The 20,587-nt window shown below is 38.5% G+C and overlaps 1 protein-coding gene across 7 annotated transcripts in view; it reads left to right on the top strand.

Moving 5' to 3' along the window:
- The window catches only part of SUPT3H (SPT3 homolog, SAGA and STAGA complex component), a 482,255-nt gene that overhangs the window by 356,328 nt on the left and 105,340 nt on the right, over positions 1-20,587 (top strand). For all 7 annotated transcript variants that reach the window (XM_037054117.1, XM_037054109.1, XM_037054100.1 and 4 more), the window contains 3 exons: positions 12,623-12,698; positions 17,937-18,049; positions 18,834-18,941. In XM_037054117.1, the coding sequence (XP_036910012.1) occupies positions 12,623-12,698; positions 17,937-18,049; positions 18,834-18,941 (297 nt within the window). The remainder of the gene's footprint in view (positions 1-12,622; positions 12,699-17,936; positions 18,050-18,833; positions 18,942-20,587) is intronic.

The following is a 20,587-nucleotide window of genomic DNA, read 5'->3' as shown; positions in this document are numbered from 1 at the left end:
CAGGGTGTTTAGCCAATGAACAACATATGTTCCTTTGGCATCATTTTTCCAATCATGGATGTCAGTCATCACAAAAGATTATGAAGTCTTCATTACAGAAAGACTTTTTTTTTAATCTTCTACCAAACTGGGGTATGCCTGTCTTCTTTCTGATATTCTTTTCAGTCTGCACAATATTATGACAGAGCATCACCTTTGGGCTCAGACAGGCAGACGGTAAATCACAGTTTGATCCCTTATGTTGTCCATGGCATCCTTGGTACCGTAGACAAGTTACTTGAAATTTTTGAATCTCATAATCCTTAATGGACAATAACATGGAACTTGGAACTGTTGGGAAGGATTTGTGATGGCATGTAATGTACCTAGCTCAATGGCCAGCACATGTGTCTTTAAGAAATAGTAGCTATCTGCCCTGGCTGGTATGGCTCAGTGGATTGAGTGCTGGCCTGTGAACCAAAGGGTCACCGGTGCGCTTCCCAGTCAGGGCACAGGCCTGGGTTGCGAACCAGGTCCCTGTTTAGGGGCCATGTGAGAGGCAACCACACATTGATGTTTTTCTCCCTCCCTTCCCTTCTATCTAAAAATAAATAAGTAAAATCTTTTAAAAAATAATAGCTATCCTTGAAAAACTATTCTTATAAAGTATACAGCATGACTGAATTCCTATATATAAACATACAAATGGAATTTAATTTAGATTCAATCATATCATAATCACTACAATCAGAACTAGTCAAAGAAATGATGGCATATATGAGAGATCAAGTTATGAAACTATCTAACATTGACTGCTATCCCCCAGTTGTTGTTTTTTTAAACTCAGAAAATGTGGTGTGTATCTTCAGAAGGCACTATGTAAGATGATTCTGTAACATGTGTCCACTTACATCTTATTAAATAACGAAATCATGTTAGGATGCATTTCTAGATCTTATTAAAACTACATATAGCTCAATTTTTAGAGCTTTGAGTTCTTTAGAAACTCAGCCCATTTTTTTCAGAGCCACTGAAACTCATTTCAGATAAAAATTTTTTAGAGTATCACGAGACTCATAGGTCTCCAGAGATGTAACACAAATTAGTAATGCCTAGTTGAACTCTGGTTAATTTTACTTGAGTAAAATTTACTTGGGTTATTCTAGCTATATCCACATAGAAGATTTTATATTTGAGTAAGGAGTTTTGTTACAGGAGTTAGTGAAGTAGTAGAAAGGGTATTGGTTTTGGAGTAATAATCTTAAATCTTTCTAGCAATGTGTCTTACCTTGAAGAAAAGCCACGGAAATCTCATCCACGGACTGCACTAAACACGCCTGACCCACTTGGCTCCTGAGGTCGGAAGGGACAGGGAGTGAGGTGGTGAGGCTGGGTGAACAGTGTATAGGAACTCTCTGTACTATTTTTGCACATTTTCTATAAATCAAAATTATCTTAAAATAAGATTTTTTTAAAAACCACAGAGACTCAGCAAGCTTCAGTGTCTTCATCTGTTAAATGGAGATGGTGATATAGCTAATCTTCTTGTTACCCAGAGCTGTTGAGAAGAAGAACAAGGCAACATACACAAAACTCACAAGTGCCGCTGTCCTAGGCTATGATCGTTCCTTACTTGACTTCACCCATTTTGCCACCTCTGATCTTCCCTTCTTCTTGCTGCCAAAGTTGTCCTTTGCTTCTTTAGAGTTTCGTGGTTACTGTATTTGAGGTGGAACACTGCCTCACATCACCAAGTTATTGAAACAGCTCTCCTGTCTTCATCTTTCTTTGTAATCCATTCCACACCCTCTGCGGCATGCCTTTATTAAGCCTTCTTTCTTAAGAACTGGGCCTAATGGCCACTGACATTTAATCAAATAACAGTTATAATGCATTTACTCATGAGTAAAGGCCGATTAAAATTTGGGCACTGACATCTGAGGATGGGAGTTTCATCATCAAATATCTTAACAGAAACCATTTTGTTAAATAACCATAATTATAGGTTTTGCATTTATGATTCCAGGGGATTTTGCTATTCTACATTCTTTGAAGTCCAAGGGGCTGTCATAATATTCAGACTACTTTGAAATACTAAATTTAAGTAGAGCCAGGGTTCTTCCAGGAGATAAGTTTTTGCAGGTCTTTCATCTCACAAAGATTCTGAACCCACAGTTATTTTAAAGATGATTTCTGTTTTTATTTATCTTTAAATTAGGTAGACTTTTAAAGATAAGAATTGAAAATAGACATTATTAAATTTCTGAATGTGTAGATATTTCTGCTTTCCTCTGTTAAGCAGGAATTTGCGTTTATTACATTTGAAACAAAGCAATTAGGATAGCAATTGTATCTCATTATTCTCTATTGTATTCTCACTATAGTCATATTTGGTCAAATCTGGTTTTGGGTTGGTTTTTTTTTCCAGTGATTAAATTTTGGCATGCTCAGGAAATTATTTTCTTCCTTTTGTTTTTTGCTAACTCGTGCTTTCAGCCAGATCAGTCTCTGTGCAGATTTCTATTGATGAACTTGCTCATTTGTGACTCATGAAAACAACTCAGCCAATTATGAGAAAAGAAACATCAGCTTGAAAATGATTAAGAACATTCTCTTTAGGGGAATAAACAATTTAATTTGGTTTGTTTTGTTTCTAATCTTAACTCAGATGGTGTCCAGTTGTAAAAGCCTATTTTTTCCTTTCTAGTAGATTCCCTTGAGAAATTTTTCTAGACTGGTGACTTCATTTCTTCAGTGGTGTGTAATGTAATAGACTTCATTGTTCATCTTTTCATAATTTCATCTTTCCTCCTTTGGGACTCTAAAAGCATGTGTGATTCAGATTTACTGTTAAACAGTTTTTTGACATCCCCATCTTTTTCAGAGTTTGTTTACAGCAGTATTTTCCTTCAATTAAAAATTTCTAAATGAATACTATAGCCATTTTACTAGGATACCTTCTTAGAATACTTAAGGTTCAATACATGAACAGCCATTTTTTAAAATATTTTATAAACTGAGAGATTGAAACCATCAACATAGATTATGGGTAATGAGGCTGTAGACTGCTCTTTCTGACCCACCCTGGAGCCAGTCATCTCTGCAGCTTTCAGGTGGGGGTGGGGTTCTGATGAGAGGTGAGGGCAAGTCTTACGGCTCTGGCGCTGGCTCCGGCTCCGGAGGGTTGGAAGCAGCAGCGTCTGCTGTGGGCCATGTGTTAGGAGCACTCTTGTACGAGCTCCACAGATAAACCTGTCATTTTTTGCAACAGACTGTGGTATGAGCACGAAGGAAGGATTTGATAGAAATGACACACCATGATTGCATTTTTAAAGGTCACTCTGATAATGTGTGGGGATTAGCTGTTCCTTCAGTATCATGGTTACACTGTGAGTCTCACATGTAAAATGGCCTCTGTTTTGAACCCAGATGTGAAGAAAGGCACAGTGCTTGTTCCTTCAAGGGCAGGCAGAATGGGATAGCCCTGTGGTTTTCAAATTTTGTCTTGTAGTTTTTTGGTGTTTCATTGAGACCTACCTTTCAAAGGGGAAAGAAAGTGGAAGGGCTCTAAGTCCCCTTCTCTCGCGCCTCTATGGAAGTACCCCTGTTTTTGTCACTCTCCTTTATGAGGGCTCATCGTAAACAGAGCAGGGACTTTGCAGCAGGACAGACGGGTTTCATGCCGCGGCATACCTTACTCCCTTAGCAGCCTTAGACAAGTGACCTAATCTGTCTGAGCCGTAGCTTCTTCATTTTAAAAATAGGGATCATATCTGCATTGTTTTCCCTCAACTGAGTCTTACCTGGAAGAATTAAAAGTGATCATGTGAAGGACCAAGCATGGTGCCTGGCACGGAGCACAGTCTCCCAGTGTTGGTCCCCTTCCCCTTAGATTCGTGGTTCTCCTTTGGGCGTGATTTTTGCCCCCCACCCCAACCCCTGGCCAAGGGACATTTGGAGACTCCTTTGGTTTTCACAGCGCAAGGAGTAGTGGGCAGATGCTATTGGCATCCAGTGGGTAGAGCTCAGGGATATGGTGCTGCCCAGCACTTCACACGGTGCTCAGGACAATCTCAAACGAGGAGTCTTCAGCCCAAAATGCCAGTACTGTCAAGATTTAGAAACCCTGCCTTAAAGGTATTCACTTTTCTATGTATAGGATATAGGGAAAAAGTAAATGGATTCATTTCACCAATACTTGTGAAAGGCATACTGTGTGTCAGGCTCTCATACTTTGTGTAAAAGCTTTGGGGATTTAGCGGTAAATAAAGTAGACATAGTCTCTGCCATCAAGGAGCTTATATTGTACTTGGGCAGAAACAGACAATAAACAAATAAATACATAACATTGCTGTGGCAGATGGTGGAACTGGGAAGAAAAATGAAGCAGGGTATCAATGGAGAGTGATTTGGGGGGAGTTGCTATTTTATATAAAGTAATCATAAAAAGCTTCTGTGGAAAAGGGACCTTTGAACAGAGCCCTGAAGGAAGTGGGGGAACAAGCCAAACAGTGTTGTGGGATTAAGATATTCTGGACAGAGGTATGACAAATGCAAAGACCCTGGGGTAGGAAAGCATTGGACATTTTCAAGAAACACAAGGATAGACCAGTGTGGCTGGAGTGGAGTGAGTGAGAGAGGGAGGGAAAGATGAGATCAGACTGATAAGTGGGCGCTAGATCATAGATTATGTGGGGCTTCATGGGCCCTTCTGAGGATTGGGGGTTTTATTCTGCATGTGAGGAGAAACTGTTGGGAGTTTTGATCCTGAATGGTATGATTCAATCTTCATCTTTTAAAAGATGCGGTAGCCAGTGTGTGGGGAATAGACTGACAAGAGTTGGGTAGCAGGAGAGGAAGATGGGAGCAGGAAGACATCCTAGGAGATTATTTCAGAAATCCAGGGGAGTGATGATAATGGCAGCTTGGATCAGAGTGGTAGCAGTGAAGGTGGGAGGTGCTGAAATGGTTTATTCTGGATGTATTTTAAAGGTAGAGCTGATGGAACTTGCTTAAGGGAATTAATTGCTGAAGTAATCTAAGACAAAAACTTTATTTTCCAATGAAAAAAAATCCTCATTGAAAAATCCTGATGAACCACATGGTAGCAACACAAAGGGATTCCAGGCGGGGCCCTACCTTGTCTTGTACAGAGGTCATACATCCTTGAAGAGGATGGTCAGAGGCACCCGTGCTGCACTGACAGGCTTCCCCTTCCGCAGATTTGTATTTTAAAGGTGCCAGACCATCCCACTACGTAGGTGAGGCCAGCCTCCAATTGATATGCATGCTACACCGCTCGAGAACTTGGTCTTGGCTAAAACAAAATGGAAAGGTCTGCAGGCCTAACTCAAAAACAGAGAGAGAGTGTAAGAGAGTATTTTGTGTAATAGTGGCTTTATATACATATTTTTCAGGCAGTGTTGTAAAGTTTTACCCTGATTTAACTGTACCCTTTGATTATTTGCTAGACTCTAAAGCCATCTGAGCTCATCTGGGTATTACATAACCCTGGGAGAGTTTTGGGGAATGTTATTCAGATACCTAAAGAGCTTACACATACTGACCTAAGATGTTCACTTTTAGATATACAGCCAAATCAAAACCACAAAAAAGGATTACAGCATCCTCAATTAGGAAAATAAAAATGATATCGGCCTCTGTTACCTTAAAGAACTAGTTTGGGCAGAAATTTGCATTTCCTTTTACATTATTTGCCTGCTTGATTATTGCAGAGCATGCTTACAGTGTCCGGTAAATATTAATAAAAATTAGTACTAACACCACCTGAGGGTTTACAACTAAACATTGCATTGGGTGGTCTGATACTAGGTTATTGGAAAAAAATGATACTTTTCATCGCACGCACTTTATCCCATGACAAGAAATATCTTATTGCATATAGTTTTTCTCACTACCAGCTTAGTAAATTTATATTTTAAAAATTTAAAGAATTAATCCAATTTTAAATGTACTATTTTGATTTCAATAACAACTGTTTTCCCTATACAACCAATTTATGCTCATTCTTGATAGTTTAAAATACAGAGAAAAGAAAAACTTCTATAGTCACATTGATTAATATAGACCAAAAAATCCAATAGTTTGAAACACCTCTCTTATGAACTAATTTCACAAATATCCTTTTGTGTATTTCTTAATCACTTGATGTTTGTACTTGCTGAGAATTACTCACTTATTTTTAGCACAAAATTCCTTTTAAATCCCCTGAATGTTCTCCTAGACTCTACAGTTATTTCTACACTCTACAGTTATTTCTTTAGGAAACTTCATATGACTACTCTAATACATTCTTATTAGCTTGGACACATAAAATTGTTGTATTATGAAAATCACTCTGGGAGAACAAATTAGCACCAGTGGGAACCTTTACTGTTTAGGCTACAAAATAGACAATATACGGTATTTTTATTCAATTATATAATTCAGAGAAAATTCTGGATCAAACTTAAACTTTTGGTTTGAAGATTACATCAATCAAGACTCTGAGCTGACTCTCTAAATATTGCGGTAACATAATCATTATTTATATTCTTTCTCTCTCTGAACATCTACCCAAGCCTATGCTTTTCTAGGTGATTTTCTGCCTCTTGGTTTGTTCTGCAAAAGTAAGTTTCCTACAGTGCTACGCCCAGAGGTAAATACTGTTAAAAGTATAGTGTATATGCTTCTCGATGTTTGCACATTCATGTGTGGTGTATCTGTTTAAACATAATTGGGATCCAAGTACATACATGCTAATTCACAAACTGCTTTTTTTAGTTAATAGTTCTCACAGTGTAATTTTTTTTAGGAGAGACAAAAGTAGCACATGTAGAGAAGTGCGGGAGAGTGATACTATCCAGAAGGACAAATAGGTCCCAGAGGGGGAAATGATGGCACCCACGGGATCTTCAAGGAAAACTTTCTAGGGGAGATGGTGGTACTTACCCTGAGAGGGAATGCCTTAGATTGCCCTGTGGATGGGGGAGGGAATGGCCAGCTCACTAATGAAGGTGGGGCAGGGGACAGCAATAAGGGATGTGACAAAGGAGGGCATGAAGACAGCAAGGAATATGTTACATTGTAGTGAGAATAATGTCTGCCTACATAAAATGGCCCAGCTGATGTCTGCATTTGCAACCAGCCATTTGAGCTTGAGGTTGATGCAGTGATTAGCTGAGAGCCATTCACTTCAGTTTATGATACAGAGAGTAGAGTGGCGTGGGGATGGAAGAGGGCCTGCTAAGGTGAGGTCTTGCTGTGTGCCAAGGCCTTCTGAAGTTGTATCCAGATGGGTAGGGAGAGTTAAAAATTTGGAACGAGCCAGCTAGGAACCTGTTGTAGTGCCCCAGGACCCCAAATGGGGAGCTGTGCAGTGGTCACAAAGTCAGGGAATGTCTGCCAGATGTTGTGAGGGAGGCTCGCCTGACTCTTCTCTATGGGAACCTCTAAATTACACACCCAGCCAGCAAAACAAGTGCCCACCTGGTTACCAGGTGCCCTCTGCAACAACCTAAGTAAACCCTTTAACCATTCTGGGCCTCAGTTTCCTTATTTACTGTGAGTTGGGGATGTGGTTCCTAGGTTTGTTCAACATTCAGGATCACTGATGTGTTAGTATCCTGCCAATGGACCACAGCATAACGAATACGTGTCACATTCCATAGTTCACATGCCGGCATGTTGCTGGGTGCTGCTGCCCACCACTGCATTTGACGTTTTCAAGTTCAGAAACCAATTTCTGTCTAACATGAAAGTTGGTAGGGTACCCTTGGCATTTTGCCTTTTCCATGCAGAAGGGACTTTTCTAAGAGTAATCAAAATAAGATTTTTAAAAAATCAGAGGTGGAAGTGAGAGAAGATAAACTTTCATCTTGGTTCAAAAGTTATGTGATTCTGCATTGCTGAAGAAAGATAAGTGTCATATGTCTCAAGAAGCTGCCAAGAGGTGTGCCAGCCCACAGCTTCTGTAGCCTTTACACATGCTTCAGTGAGAGCGTGTGGGGGGTGCAAGTGAAGCTTCGTGCTGCCCGAGTGATCCAGCCTCGCACCACAAACTGGGGTAGCCACGGGCAAGTGGGGACTGTCACTGCTAAAGTTATTTTTCAAAGACACAACCAATTTCACATTAATTGAAATAAAACCTAAAACCTTTTCACTGAAAATTGAAATGATCAAATATATACTGATAGTCTACTGTGTTCAAGATGAAACAAACACAAATTATACTAGGTACTCTATCTATAGAGATAATTGCCTCCCTGTTTTCATTTATGTGGGGCCCAAAAATTAGTTCATCTGGCATGGAATTCTGCCTTGTACATTTGTTTTGTAGTAACTTGAAAAAGCTGTAACTTCTTGGTAGTGAGATAAGTGACAATTAAGTGTTATTGTTCTCCTTTACATTTTTAAGAGCCATTCCAATCAATTTTTAAAATATTGTTGAGTGTTTGGAAAGTTTTAGGACTGATTCTTTCAAAAGTAATTTTTCTGCACATGCCCCTGAATGGTAACAATACTTTGCTCTGTACGGTAACACTAGTGAGATGCAGTTTCAGAAAAGCCTCTGCATATGCGGCATATTTTTACGAGTGTTCGCAAGCGCTGCTGATGGTCAAAGAAGCCAAGGGGTTGGTAGAGCGGACAGACTAAGCAGGAGACGAACTGGGCTTGCAGATACAAGAGCGTGACTAATCCCGAGATGACCTTACATTCATGTGGCTGTCTGAGATCAGAAGAACATTGTGTGATTTGAGTGTTCCGTGTGAATAGAAGCTATGATAAACCAACTATGATTTGATTATTCAGTGATACACCTCAGACTAGATCATTTAGGGCTCAAGTTTCACATTATGAACTGTATGCTCTAAAAATTCTTTTATGTTTTTCAAAACTTTATCTTAAAGTTTATTATGTTGCTGTATGTAAAGAGTGGGATTATTGTTCCTATTATGCTGTTGTACTAGGTTTATGATTTTTACCCCTTGCATCTTTTTCCAGAGATCTATTTTTTTTTTTTTTTTTTTTTTTTTTTGCTGTAGCAGGAATAGGAAAGACAACCAATGTGCATTTTTGTGTGGATTGGGATAGGTCATCTGAATAGAGCAGAAGGGAAAGTAGAATTAGAGCAACACAGAAATAAAAGCCAAATTTATTTAATAGTTGGCCAGTGTCTTGGTTTTTATGGGTCTTTGACTTTAAAAGACTGCCTACACTCTCCGGAATTCATACAATATGACTACAGACATTACAGTTGCTGATTTTAGATCAGCCAACAAGAATTTACATGCATTTCTTTTGCCTCAGTCCATCGGTCCATCTGCTAAGTCACTCAGCTAGCCAACCAACATTTACTGAGGCCCAGGTAAATCCAAGGTACACATTGGCCAACACTGAGATTCTAGAAGCAAAATATAGTTACTGTTTTTAAAGAACAGAGTCCATGTAGATTAGGTATTTACTCCCTTTCCCACGATTTAAGGTGATAGTGTAAGGACATAATCAGATGCTGAATGATTTCTATCCTTTCATAAGGTCAAATTTGTCTCTTTATTTTGGTTATTTGACACACACAATTCATGGGGAAGAGAGAGGCATCATTCTCACGCGCCAGGTTGTGTCTCTGATTTCACATTGAGCTTACTTGACCACACTCTGAGGAGTGTGGATACTTTTTCAGGTTAATGGCTCCCACAGAAAATGATAAAATTTTTATGCCACATCAAGGTAAATGGACAAGGCAACTTGTAGCCAGAGACCAGCCTCAGGGGTTCTGCACCCCACCTTGTGTGGCATCCAGAAGGTTGAGGAGAAGCAGAACCTCTACACACTTGTGATTCATCTATCATACCAGTGCACTGTCAGGTGCGTTGCAACCTATACAACTGCGCAACATTAACCCCAGGTTGTGTCTTATTTGCTGAAGCAGGGCCCCCCAAATTTTATTTTCATGACCAGTTTAAGCATGTTAATTAGAGGGTCTACATGATTTGTTTTAGCAAGAGAATATATAGAGTTTGCAGCATTCCAAAGAAAATATTGGAGGCAAAAAGTACTACAGGTTGGAAATGACTTTTTATAATGAAAATAGACTGGCTCAGGAATTAGTAGTCCTCAACTTCTGACTTGGTCATTTTTGGAAAATCACTTCTCTCTGAACTTCAACTTCCTTACCTTTAAAATGAAAGGGACTGGACAAGATGAACTTGAAACTGCCCTCTAGCTCTAATATACCATCATTTTGTACTGCCTATAAATCTTTGCTGTTGTGTCAACTGCTTTGTGCTGCTTGCTCTGTGCTAGGCACCTAGTAAATGGTTTCCTGCACACCCTAGGGCCAGCTTCATGGAGTTCTGAGGTCTAAGGTAACTGCTTAGGTGATAGAGGAATTGAAATCAAAGTAAGATGCTTAATAAAGAAAAGAAAATAGATGCTGAAGAGAATATCTAAAAGGAATGAAGCAAACTATAATAACTTAAAGGCCTTCAGTGTCTTTTTAAATGTACTCAGGTGGTAGGCATTGCAGTTCAGAATCTTCCAAGTAGCTACACACCTCAATTAAAGTTGGCAACTTTGCAACCTTAGCGTCTTAGGATAAATGTTTCTAACTTGGATTTCTAGAAATATTTGTTGCAGGAACATCAGCTATTTAAGCATATATATAAAAGTCAAATACTGATTATTCAACTTCATAGAAGAAAAGTTAGTCTTAAGGATCCCATTAGGAACTTCCTGGGGTTTTTTTTCGGTAGTTACCTAAGCCCTTTCTGTCTGGTACATGTTGGGTGGATGGGGTTGCCTGGCTGGAGAGCAGTGAAGAAGGCCAGTGGTCATGCTGTGCTATCAAGGACCGGCTGCATCATGCTGACAGTCGTTTGCCCTGATCATAGACTAAAACGGTAGCATCTGTTCATTCCGTTAATGTTTTATTATTTATTTACCCTATGTCAGAGATTTTCGAGAAGCTAGACATTCAAGCCTGAGAGGTTCCTAATATAGTCAAACTCAGACAGACAAAAATATACATAATAGAGTGTTAATCAGTATAAGAAGTTTTAATAAACATATTAGTAACTAGTATGTTTGTTATGTTCAAAACACATAAATTCTCCCAAGCTTCTTGTTTTCCATTAACAAAAAAAATGGTGTGTTGATTAGTTTAAAAAGGACAAAACTACATCATGTAACCACATATCAGAAAATACTTCTAAGGGCATAAAAATTCACCCAGTAATGTATCCTTAAGGACCATGATGTTTAATATCCAAACACAAGAGTCACATGTGTGTATATTATGTATATAATACGCACATAATGTACGTGTGTGTAATATTTACTCGTATGTGCTCAAAAAGGATACTTGAACTGTGGGGCAAATAAACAAGTCCGGGTCGCGTCAGTGCTTGTATGTTTGTGAGTGTGTGTGGGCGGCTTGGGAAGGAAGAAGGGAGAGAGGCAGGGAGACAAGGAAGGGAGAGAAGGGAAAAGATGGTCTTAGAAGGAGCCACAGTAGTTAGCAAATTTTAACTTACTTCCCACTACCCCATCTAAACTGTTCTGTATTGAGCTGAAACTAGTGTACCATTATTCATTCTATCAACTGACATATCATTGGAATTAAGTTGATCACTCCCCCAGATCAAACAAAATGAAAAACAGAATAATTTTAGTTAAAAAAATATCCGCAGATGTTGTAAGTGGTACTTATGTACTCTAACAACTGTGATAAAGAAAATTTGATGAAAGTTCTTCCCAAGCAGAAAAAAATGTAACATCTCAGGGAATTTTTTCCTTTACTGGCCAGAAATTCAGTCCAAGAAGTACCAGCCTGTCTCATTTCAAAATGCTTCCCTTGCCAAGGAAGCGGAAGCGGTTGTAGTCTTTCCCACCGAACTGTGGGTGAATTGTAATTACCCTGCCTCGTGTGGGACAATGGAGCAGCAAACATCTGCTGCACTGAATCAGAAACCCACGAAGGAAGCTCTACCAAACTGTGAATCATACCTGGACTCAGATGAAAGGGTTTGTGTTGTGTTTACCTTTGTCTTTATTTTTTGCAATTTAAAGGATTTGTTACCTCTAGCTCCATGTTCTAACTGAAGGGAAATGTATGGAACACATTTGTTGACTACTCTTTAATGTTTGAAAATCCCAGCTTTAGGGCAGATGGACAGTAATTGTTAGTAGCAGTTTTTCTGTTTGATTTGTTATTGTCTCCTCACAGTTTTCTTTTTTAAAAAAGATGGTACAGTTAAGAAAATGTAGTAGTGTGCAGTCTGAGAAGTGAAATCCTTTAGTTATTCTGCAACAGCGACACAGTTTTCTTTTTTAAAAAAGATGGTACAGTTAAGAAAATGTAGTAGTGTGCAGTCTGAGAAGTGAAATCCTTTAGTTATTCTGCAACAGCGACAGTAATAGAGGAGCGGGAATGGTATTACAAACTTTATTTCCAAAAGAAACAACCTTCAAAACTACTGTTACTTATAATTTTATGTATCATGATATTTGGGGTAGTACCGATCAGTTCACCTAGAGTAAGGGAAGGAAAATGGAACTTCAGTGGTCAGTTTTAGCTGTGAAAACATGTAATAGTCTACTTGCTTTAAAAATATTTTTGTGTCTTTTTATTTTTATCTATTAGAGAGCAGAAAGACAAACTCGAATTATGGATTCAGCTCAATATGCAGAATTCTGTGAAAGTCGACAGTTAAGTTTCTGTAAGTAAGCATTTAACTTGCTGCATTGTATGTTTAGGAGATTATGCGTTACAGATATAGTAAACTATGACACAGTCTCTGTTCCTCAGAAATTGGTGAATTTAATAGATGCACAGTTATAACTGCTACAGAAACAGTCTCTGCATTGTTGAGGAGCCTATAAAAGATTTTACCCTGCTCTCCTGTTTCGCAGTTAATAGTAGTAAGGGTTTTAAAGGATGTCAGTAATACACAGACAGCCATATTCATTAATTACATAACTTTTAGTCAGAAAAGTTCCATTTTTCTTAATATTCCCATTTTAACTTCTAGTTTCTCAGTCACATTTACACTAGTATTGCAGATTGTACTTGACCCATAATGGACTCTCTTGATATAGTCATGGCATTTAAAAGCCCCTAATATGTATTAATAATAAGTACCAAATTTTTCATTTATTTATGCATACTCATATTACCACAGAGATACATCCGAAGAATCTCTTCCATCTTTGTTCTATAACCGTTAGCCAGACTATTAGCCAGGCTCTGCTTCTGGAACACTGGAGGTGAGGTCAGCGCTGCCCCACCATGGCACACAGGCTTACTGAAAAGTACAGTAAGGCTCCCCATAAATAGTGGGCCCAATTGTGTAGCAAAACACTCTTCCAGCACCAGCTCAGTGATGACTAAGCCTCTCAGGGTAAAGGTCAAAGAGTAAGTGTGATGTGAAGTCCAGTCAAAGGACTGACAAAGCCGCACGTGGCTGTCGCACATAATGGTGTCTTTGCATGAGAGGCTGTTCTGTGGTCACGGTGACAATGCATTCCATTGGGAAAAGACAATGAGAGCTTCGTTTATGGATCATAAAGTGCAAATAAATGACACATTTCAAACAGCACCACATGTAAATGTCAGTAAAATATAGAAAAACATGTTTTGGAAGATTTTTTTCCCAACTAAATATACTTTGCAGCCTGACTAACAATTTGGCATCATACATCTGTGAAGCATTAAGTAAATGACACTTCGGATCATGGCAATTTCAGCAAATGAGGGGTTTTTGTATTGTAAATTTTAGGTTTAAAAATGGCATTCTGGTCTTTTATAAGGAAAAATCTCCAGTTTATAAGGTAACATTTAGTGTTATTGAACTATTTTTTAAAATCATATTTTGAATTTAATTCACTTAAAGGAACAGAAGTGCTATTTCACAGTCATTGAAGTATTCTAATCCACCTTTTGTTTCAAAGTCAGATTTTTAATAACTCCATTTGTTTGTAACTCCGTAATAAATTGTAGCAGATTAAAAATTAATATTTCCCCCTTTTTATATGATAATAGTGGTATGAATAGTATATTATGCTTACCTTTTTTCTTTAAAGAAGAGTCAGTGGGGCATTTAAAAATATTTCCTTGTGCAGTACCCATGGGCACATCATTACAAAACTGTAGTGGGAGAATTTGTTTTATGTGCCAAAATGCTGTGCTTGGTAACGCTTAATGCAAGCGGGTGAGCAAATTCAGAACTGATACCTACACTGGTCAGAGTGTTAGGCTCTTTTCATTCCTGCCCTTCTGATAAACTACCAGCATATAGGAACTGTGATCGCTATGCCATCTTAAATAGTTGATCATAGCATTCACACATTGGGCTTACTGGTGCATTTTAAAATAACAAGTCTACAACTTTATAGGCTGAGGGTAAGTTGTAGAATCCAGACACTGGCAAGATTTACCAGTCTTTTGTTTTTATATTTATATCAGTTGTTTCCCTGAAAGTCTTTTAAAATCTGATATTAGTATTAACTGCAAAGATTTAATATAAGTTATAATTATAACTTATAATTATAACTTTAATATAAGTTATAATTTGGTAAATCCTTTCCAGGTTTTTCCTTTCAGACTTTTGTTTAATATGTGAATTTTAGCCCTGGCTGGTGTAGCTCAGTGGATTGAGCGCGGGCCTGCGAACCAGACAATCGCGGTTCCATTCCCAGTCAGGGCACATGCCTGGGTTGCAGGCCAGTTTCTGGCAGGGGCCAGTTCCCTGCAGGGGATGCTTGAGAAGCAACCATACATTGATGTTTCCTTCCTCTCTCCTTCCCTTCCCCTCTAAAGATAAATAAATAAAATGTAAAAAAAAAAAAAAAAAAAAAAAAACCAGTTTAAAAAAATATGTGAATTTTGTAAACAAATATCTCGGTTTTCTTTCCAGTCAACCTGAGAGTCTCTTCGTATTTGAATTGATGAATTTACTTGATATGTATTTAATTATGTATCTTGGTTTATATACACTATCTTATTTTGTGTTTTAAATTTACTCTGCTTTTTTATTTGCTTTTCTTCCTTTTCTATTGGATTGATTTTTTTATTTCATTTTCCTCAACCAGTTTTTAGATTATGTATTCTATTTCTATTATTTTAGTTGCTATCCATAATTTTTTAATATACACCCCTGAGTTAGATTTTTTTAAAGTTGGTAAGTATGTAAACTTGCCTTCTTCTCAGCCTAATTCTGTTTTTCCCAAAGTTCTATAGTAGTTAAATCATTCATTTTTTGTGTCTTAAAAATGCCTTTATTTTGCCCCCCTATTTCAATGTTAGTTTAGTTGAATAGAGAATTACTGACTAGTAGTCAGTAACTGGTTGAAACATAATTTCATCGTCTTTTAGGCTCTGTTGTTGGTAAGAGTTCCACTATCTACTTGTTCTATATTTTCCCTGTGGGAACAACTGAGAGAATGAAGTTATATGGCCTCCAGGCTCTCCAGTGTTTGGGGAAGTGAACAGGCTGGCAATCAGTAACTAATCAATGGATAGGTATAGAAGGAAAGAAAACCTCTACCGTAAGAGGTCCCAGGGAAAACTGTGCCCTCTAAGGAAGGCTGTTCTCAAATAACTCAAAGAACAGTGATTTTGAAGAGGTTGAAGTTGCAGAAGAATTTCTCCAGAGTGGACTAAGCATTATAGAGGCTCTGAGAGAAGGATGGGGAATGGAAAGACTGAGGAGAAAGGGATGAGTTAGAGTAATAGAGTACTATTCGGGAGGACAGGATGGGAAATGAGGAGAAACTTGAATTTCGCTAGTGATTGTTGATGAGAAAGATTTTCAAATGTATGGGAATTAACAGACTTGAAACTTTTATGTGAAATTATTATTCTGCATGGGCTGAAAACCTGGGTAGTATGAGAAAGTTGATAATCCTAAGAACTTTGACCTTTCTTCAGGATTCTGTTTAAATTGTTGATCGGTGTCCAGGCTTACCTTCTCTCCTGATGTTTTGAGAAGAGGGATGAAGGAGAAAAGGAACTCCTTTATCCTGACGCCCCCTCACTTCTTGATAGAAACACACTACCATGACTCAGGGTATTCGTACCTTCTTTTCTGGAACCAAAATACTCTGAAAGGTTCCATCTCTGGAGCAGTCCTGCTGCAGGCGGCAGGGAGGGAGTTTAGCTCAGGCGGTCTTCACTTGTCGCTGGAATGGCAGTAGCCCAGCTCAGTTAATGGGACCTCTGTGCCTCTTCTTGATGCGTAAAAAAGTTTGGAGCCTACCCTTCTATTAAAGAAATATCTTTCATTTGTTTGTTCATTCTTTTATTCATTCCTTCCAGAAATATTTTTCGTGAGTCTGCTAATGCCAGGCACTGTTCTGGGTGCTGGGGATACGATGGTGGGCACAGGAGTCTTGTCCCTGTGTTCTTAGTGCTTGAAATCTACTGAGAGAGCTGCTTAAGTGAACAGGTCTGATGGGTACTAAGAGTTAGCCTTGCTCTCACTTTTAAAATAAATTGTTTAGAGCATAGTCACAAAGTATCTGTTTCTGTGTTCCTAACAGTCTGTCAAAGGGAGAAATGAGTAAGGTACATTTTATTGATCTTGCCAAATTGCTGCCTGCTAACTTGAACTTCAGAAGTATTCCACAGATGTTAAACAAGTGTTTGTGAGCTATTGCAGCTTACTAGTTAGATGGAATGGTGCATGTCAGAGAGTATTTGGAAGACTGGTTACTTTAGGGAGATGGCTTTCAGGGGGATTATCATAATTCTGCCATAGTTGACAACTTTGGATATGCGCTTCAATAGCAGGACTTAAGGTCTTCTGTGATTTATTTACAGAAAACTCTTCTGTATGTGGAATCCATGAAAACTGTATCTATGAGGATCAAAACATCATGCTTTGAGTTACTGCTAAGTGTTTTATGGACCTCTGGGACCAGATTAATCAAAAGAATAATCAGTAGAGTTTTTTTAAAAATGATTATGTTATAGACATGATACAATCTCCACTATCAATCTTTTCCCTCTAGATTACCACTTAAATTAGTAATATCTAGTGAAGGCCCTATAGCTAGTTCGACTCTGAAGGTTCCCTGTGTACTTGTTAGGTACACAGAGAGACGTGATGCGTGATGTTTCCCCACAGAGAATTTACAATATGATTTGAGAGATTATAAGCAAACATGGAAGGATGTCTAATGATATAAGTGTTCAGTAATGTCTAGAGTGGGGAAGTATATCTTGGCCTGTATGAGCAGAATTCATATGAATGAAGAGTGATGGGTGGGGTGGGGTGGAGTGAGGAGGGAAAGGAACAGGGGTGAACACAGAGAGGATGATACATCAGTCCAGGTGACATTTTAATAGGGAGTAGTAGAAAGGCAAGTTGGAATTAATCTGGATGCTTTTGAGAGTCAGGCTTGAGAATTTGGACATCTTTGTAACAAGGAAGATGTAACCACAGTATTAGAGCAGGCCAGATATCAGTTTATTCTATTTCATTCTAAATTCACAACCTTGAACCTATTCCACCAAGAGACACAATTTGAAAGGTATTATGAGTGTAATTTCCCTATGTTCCTTTTTTCATCACAGGTTTATATCTTGTAGGGGGTTTTTTCCCCACAAGAATAAATTAAAGTTATGGCAAGCAAGTAACTCTTCTGACCATTGTTATAACATAAACTGTAGTCAGTGTTTATTTAAAATTCTGACACAGTGGGGAAAGCACTAAACATTAAGTGGCTTAGTGTACTACATTCTGTAGCATGGCCACAAAATGAAGGACACGAATGAGTAAGAGATTTCTTGGAGCTAGAATATCTAGACTAATAAAACTTCGAAAACATTGCCTTTTGTATGCATTATCTGTCATATGCAATTTTCAACAGAATATTTTTCTTTTTGTGATAGTAATTTGCATTGTTAAAATACTTCAAAAATTAAATTTTCTATACCTGTTCTTTTTAATGACTAGCCAAAAAAGCCTCCAAATTCCGAGACTGGTTGGACTGCAGCAGTATGGAGATAAAACCCAATGTGGTTGCTATGGAAATGTTAGCATATTTAGCTTATGAAACTGTGGCACAGGTAAGAATTCTCACCTGTCATGTCAGTCCATACATGGCTGCTTTCTCCTTACCCCTGTCCGCAATCCATTCTTACAGCGCCTGATTTGCTCCCAGGACTAAGAGCAGCCATCGGTTTTATCCCAAGACAGTCTTGAAATTTTCTGAGATTTAATCAAATTATGTTTCTTTGCATCTTCAACTCTGGTGGGTTTTTAGGGTAAAAGTGGCTGGGTTTTTTTGCAACTTTATTCTTAACCAGAAATGAAACCCTACATATTTTTTCTCAACATTGAATTCTAGGTACACAGCTGCCATGTTTAGGATTATTATCTTCTAACAATGCTTTTCTCGATATGTTCAACCTACTTGAATGGACGCAAAAATCTGAGTCCAGAATACATGCCCTCTACCAGGTTCCCAAAGCATGGTCTTTAGGCCACAGCATCAGCATCCCCTCGGTTCTTGTTTAAAATGTAAATTCCTAGATTACATTCTAGAGCAGATGTGCTGAATTAGGATATTGGTGCTTGGAGCCCAGAAATCTGCATTTTAAAATGATTCTTTGATAGTTTTGAAATAAGGTTTGAAAATCACTCTGCTGGAAGATCATAACATACCATTTCTCTCCATGGGTCGGTCTGTTTCCCAGTCAGTGGACGCATATGCTCTTGTCCACAATACAGATTTTTAGGCACACAGTATTATCAATAACTTTTAGAATGTATTGCTTTTAGTTTTGCTACTTCAGTGGCATAGATGAACGTTTCCAGCTATGTGACTTTCTTTTCATTGCTCTCATCTAGTTAGTGGATCTGGCTCTTCTTGTGAGGCAGGACATGGCAACCAAGGCAGGGGACCCGTTCGGCCACGCCATCTCTGCAGCCTTCATCCAGTACCACAGCCCTGCCGAGGTAAGTTCCAAACAGTCTGACGCGTCTGTGGGTTTTTTCCTCATGTCCAGTATTTACATTTGTGTTGCTTTGGAAAAGATTACGTGGGAATTTACATATTTTTGCTGTGTAAAATGCGCACTATTTTGCCCAACTTTTTGAGGGAAACACAAGGATGTGCATTGTACATAGGTATACTAATCCGGCGTATAATACACACAGAAATGCGGGTTGCTTTTGCACGTTGTACACGGCAAAATATGGTATGGCCTTCAGCCCAATAATCTTAATGCAGTCAAACATTCATATATTTATTGAGAACCTACTATGTGCCCAGCCCTGACAGTCTACTTAATAAAATGATATTTTTTTTCATCTTTTCATTGCCTTGTTTAGTTTTTCCAGTCTTATAGTGAAAAGGGCACTTCTCATTTCCATGGGAGATGTACAACTAGTTTTAGTCATTGAATAATGTTGAGAAAAGTTACTTATTTCCTTGTCCCTCAAAGATGAGAGGGTTATTGTTCATGTAACAATTCCTGATATTTATTGATAATTGTACATTTTGGTTATTGGTCCACCTCTAAATATGATTTGGAGAAGCATGGCCGCATTTCCCTCTGTGTGGATCGGCCCTGCCGTCTGAAGGTCACACCTCTCCTGACCCAGTCGTGTTGCTGAGACCCCTCTGGGGACTGCAGAATCCTCTTACCAACCGTAGGGCCTCATATAACTTCAGCATAAAAAATATGCGCTGGAAACCGCCTGTGCCTAAAAACCAGAAGTGTGATATCATCTATTGAATTAATTTGCTGGTATTAGACCTTTTTTACTAATAGTTTCACATAATTCAGTCTAATATCATAGAGAATGTAGCAGGGAGATGAGGTTAATATCTTCATGTAAAATTGTGAAGTGAGCTATAGATCAGGTTGGGTGAATCATATGACCTAAAAATGGACAAGGCCCTTGGAAAATTTGGTGAAAACTATAAACCCTTTCCCCATAAACACATTTGCAAATTTTGCACACAATTTCAGGGTGTTCAAAGACCCTCTGAAATCATTCTGGGGATCTAAGGGGTCTGCGAACCCGTGGACTCCAGGTTTAAGTGACTCTGCTCTGGGCTACTCAGTGACTCTGTGAAGATGCATGCTCCTGTGGCATGTTATTAAAGCCCAAAACCTGACATCTTTTTATACCCCTTGAAGAATCAGATTGGTTTAGAATCCAAGTAGGAATTAATATGTTTATACCTATTAAAAATCCATTTTTTCTTGGAAAAGGTCATACATCATTATCAGTCAGCATACTTTATAAGTCCCTAAAGATTACTCAGTTGATTAAACACTATTTGTTTATGTTATGAACTCAAATTATGATATCAAAGAACACCCTTTAAAATGTCTTTGGTACATGTTCACTTTATGAATATGAGTATGCTTTTCATTGACATCAGACAAATTTGTTGTAACATTTCTAATTGAAGAAATGTAAGTGAACATAACAAGCCTAGTTTTCTACGAACAGTCAAGGGACTGCTCGCATGGCTACCCAAACTCTTGATTTCCCTCCCCCCTTTCTTGGCTCTCCAGGGTGGCCAGGCTGCCCTGGGCAATTGTTCAGCAACCACAGCCGCTGTTCCCAGCTACCCAGCAGTTAAGAAA

Source organism: Sturnira hondurensis, unplaced genomic scaffold (genome assembly GCF_014824575.4).
Source record: "Sturnira hondurensis isolate 20B ecotype Veracruz unplaced genomic scaffold, ASM1482457v3 Scaffold0000880, whole genome shotgun sequence".
NCBI classification, from domain to species: Eukaryota; Metazoa; Chordata; class Mammalia; order Chiroptera; family Phyllostomidae; genus Sturnira; species Sturnira hondurensis.
Note: the sequence above shows the minus strand (reverse complement) of the source record. Positions and strands in the feature narration are given on the sequence as shown.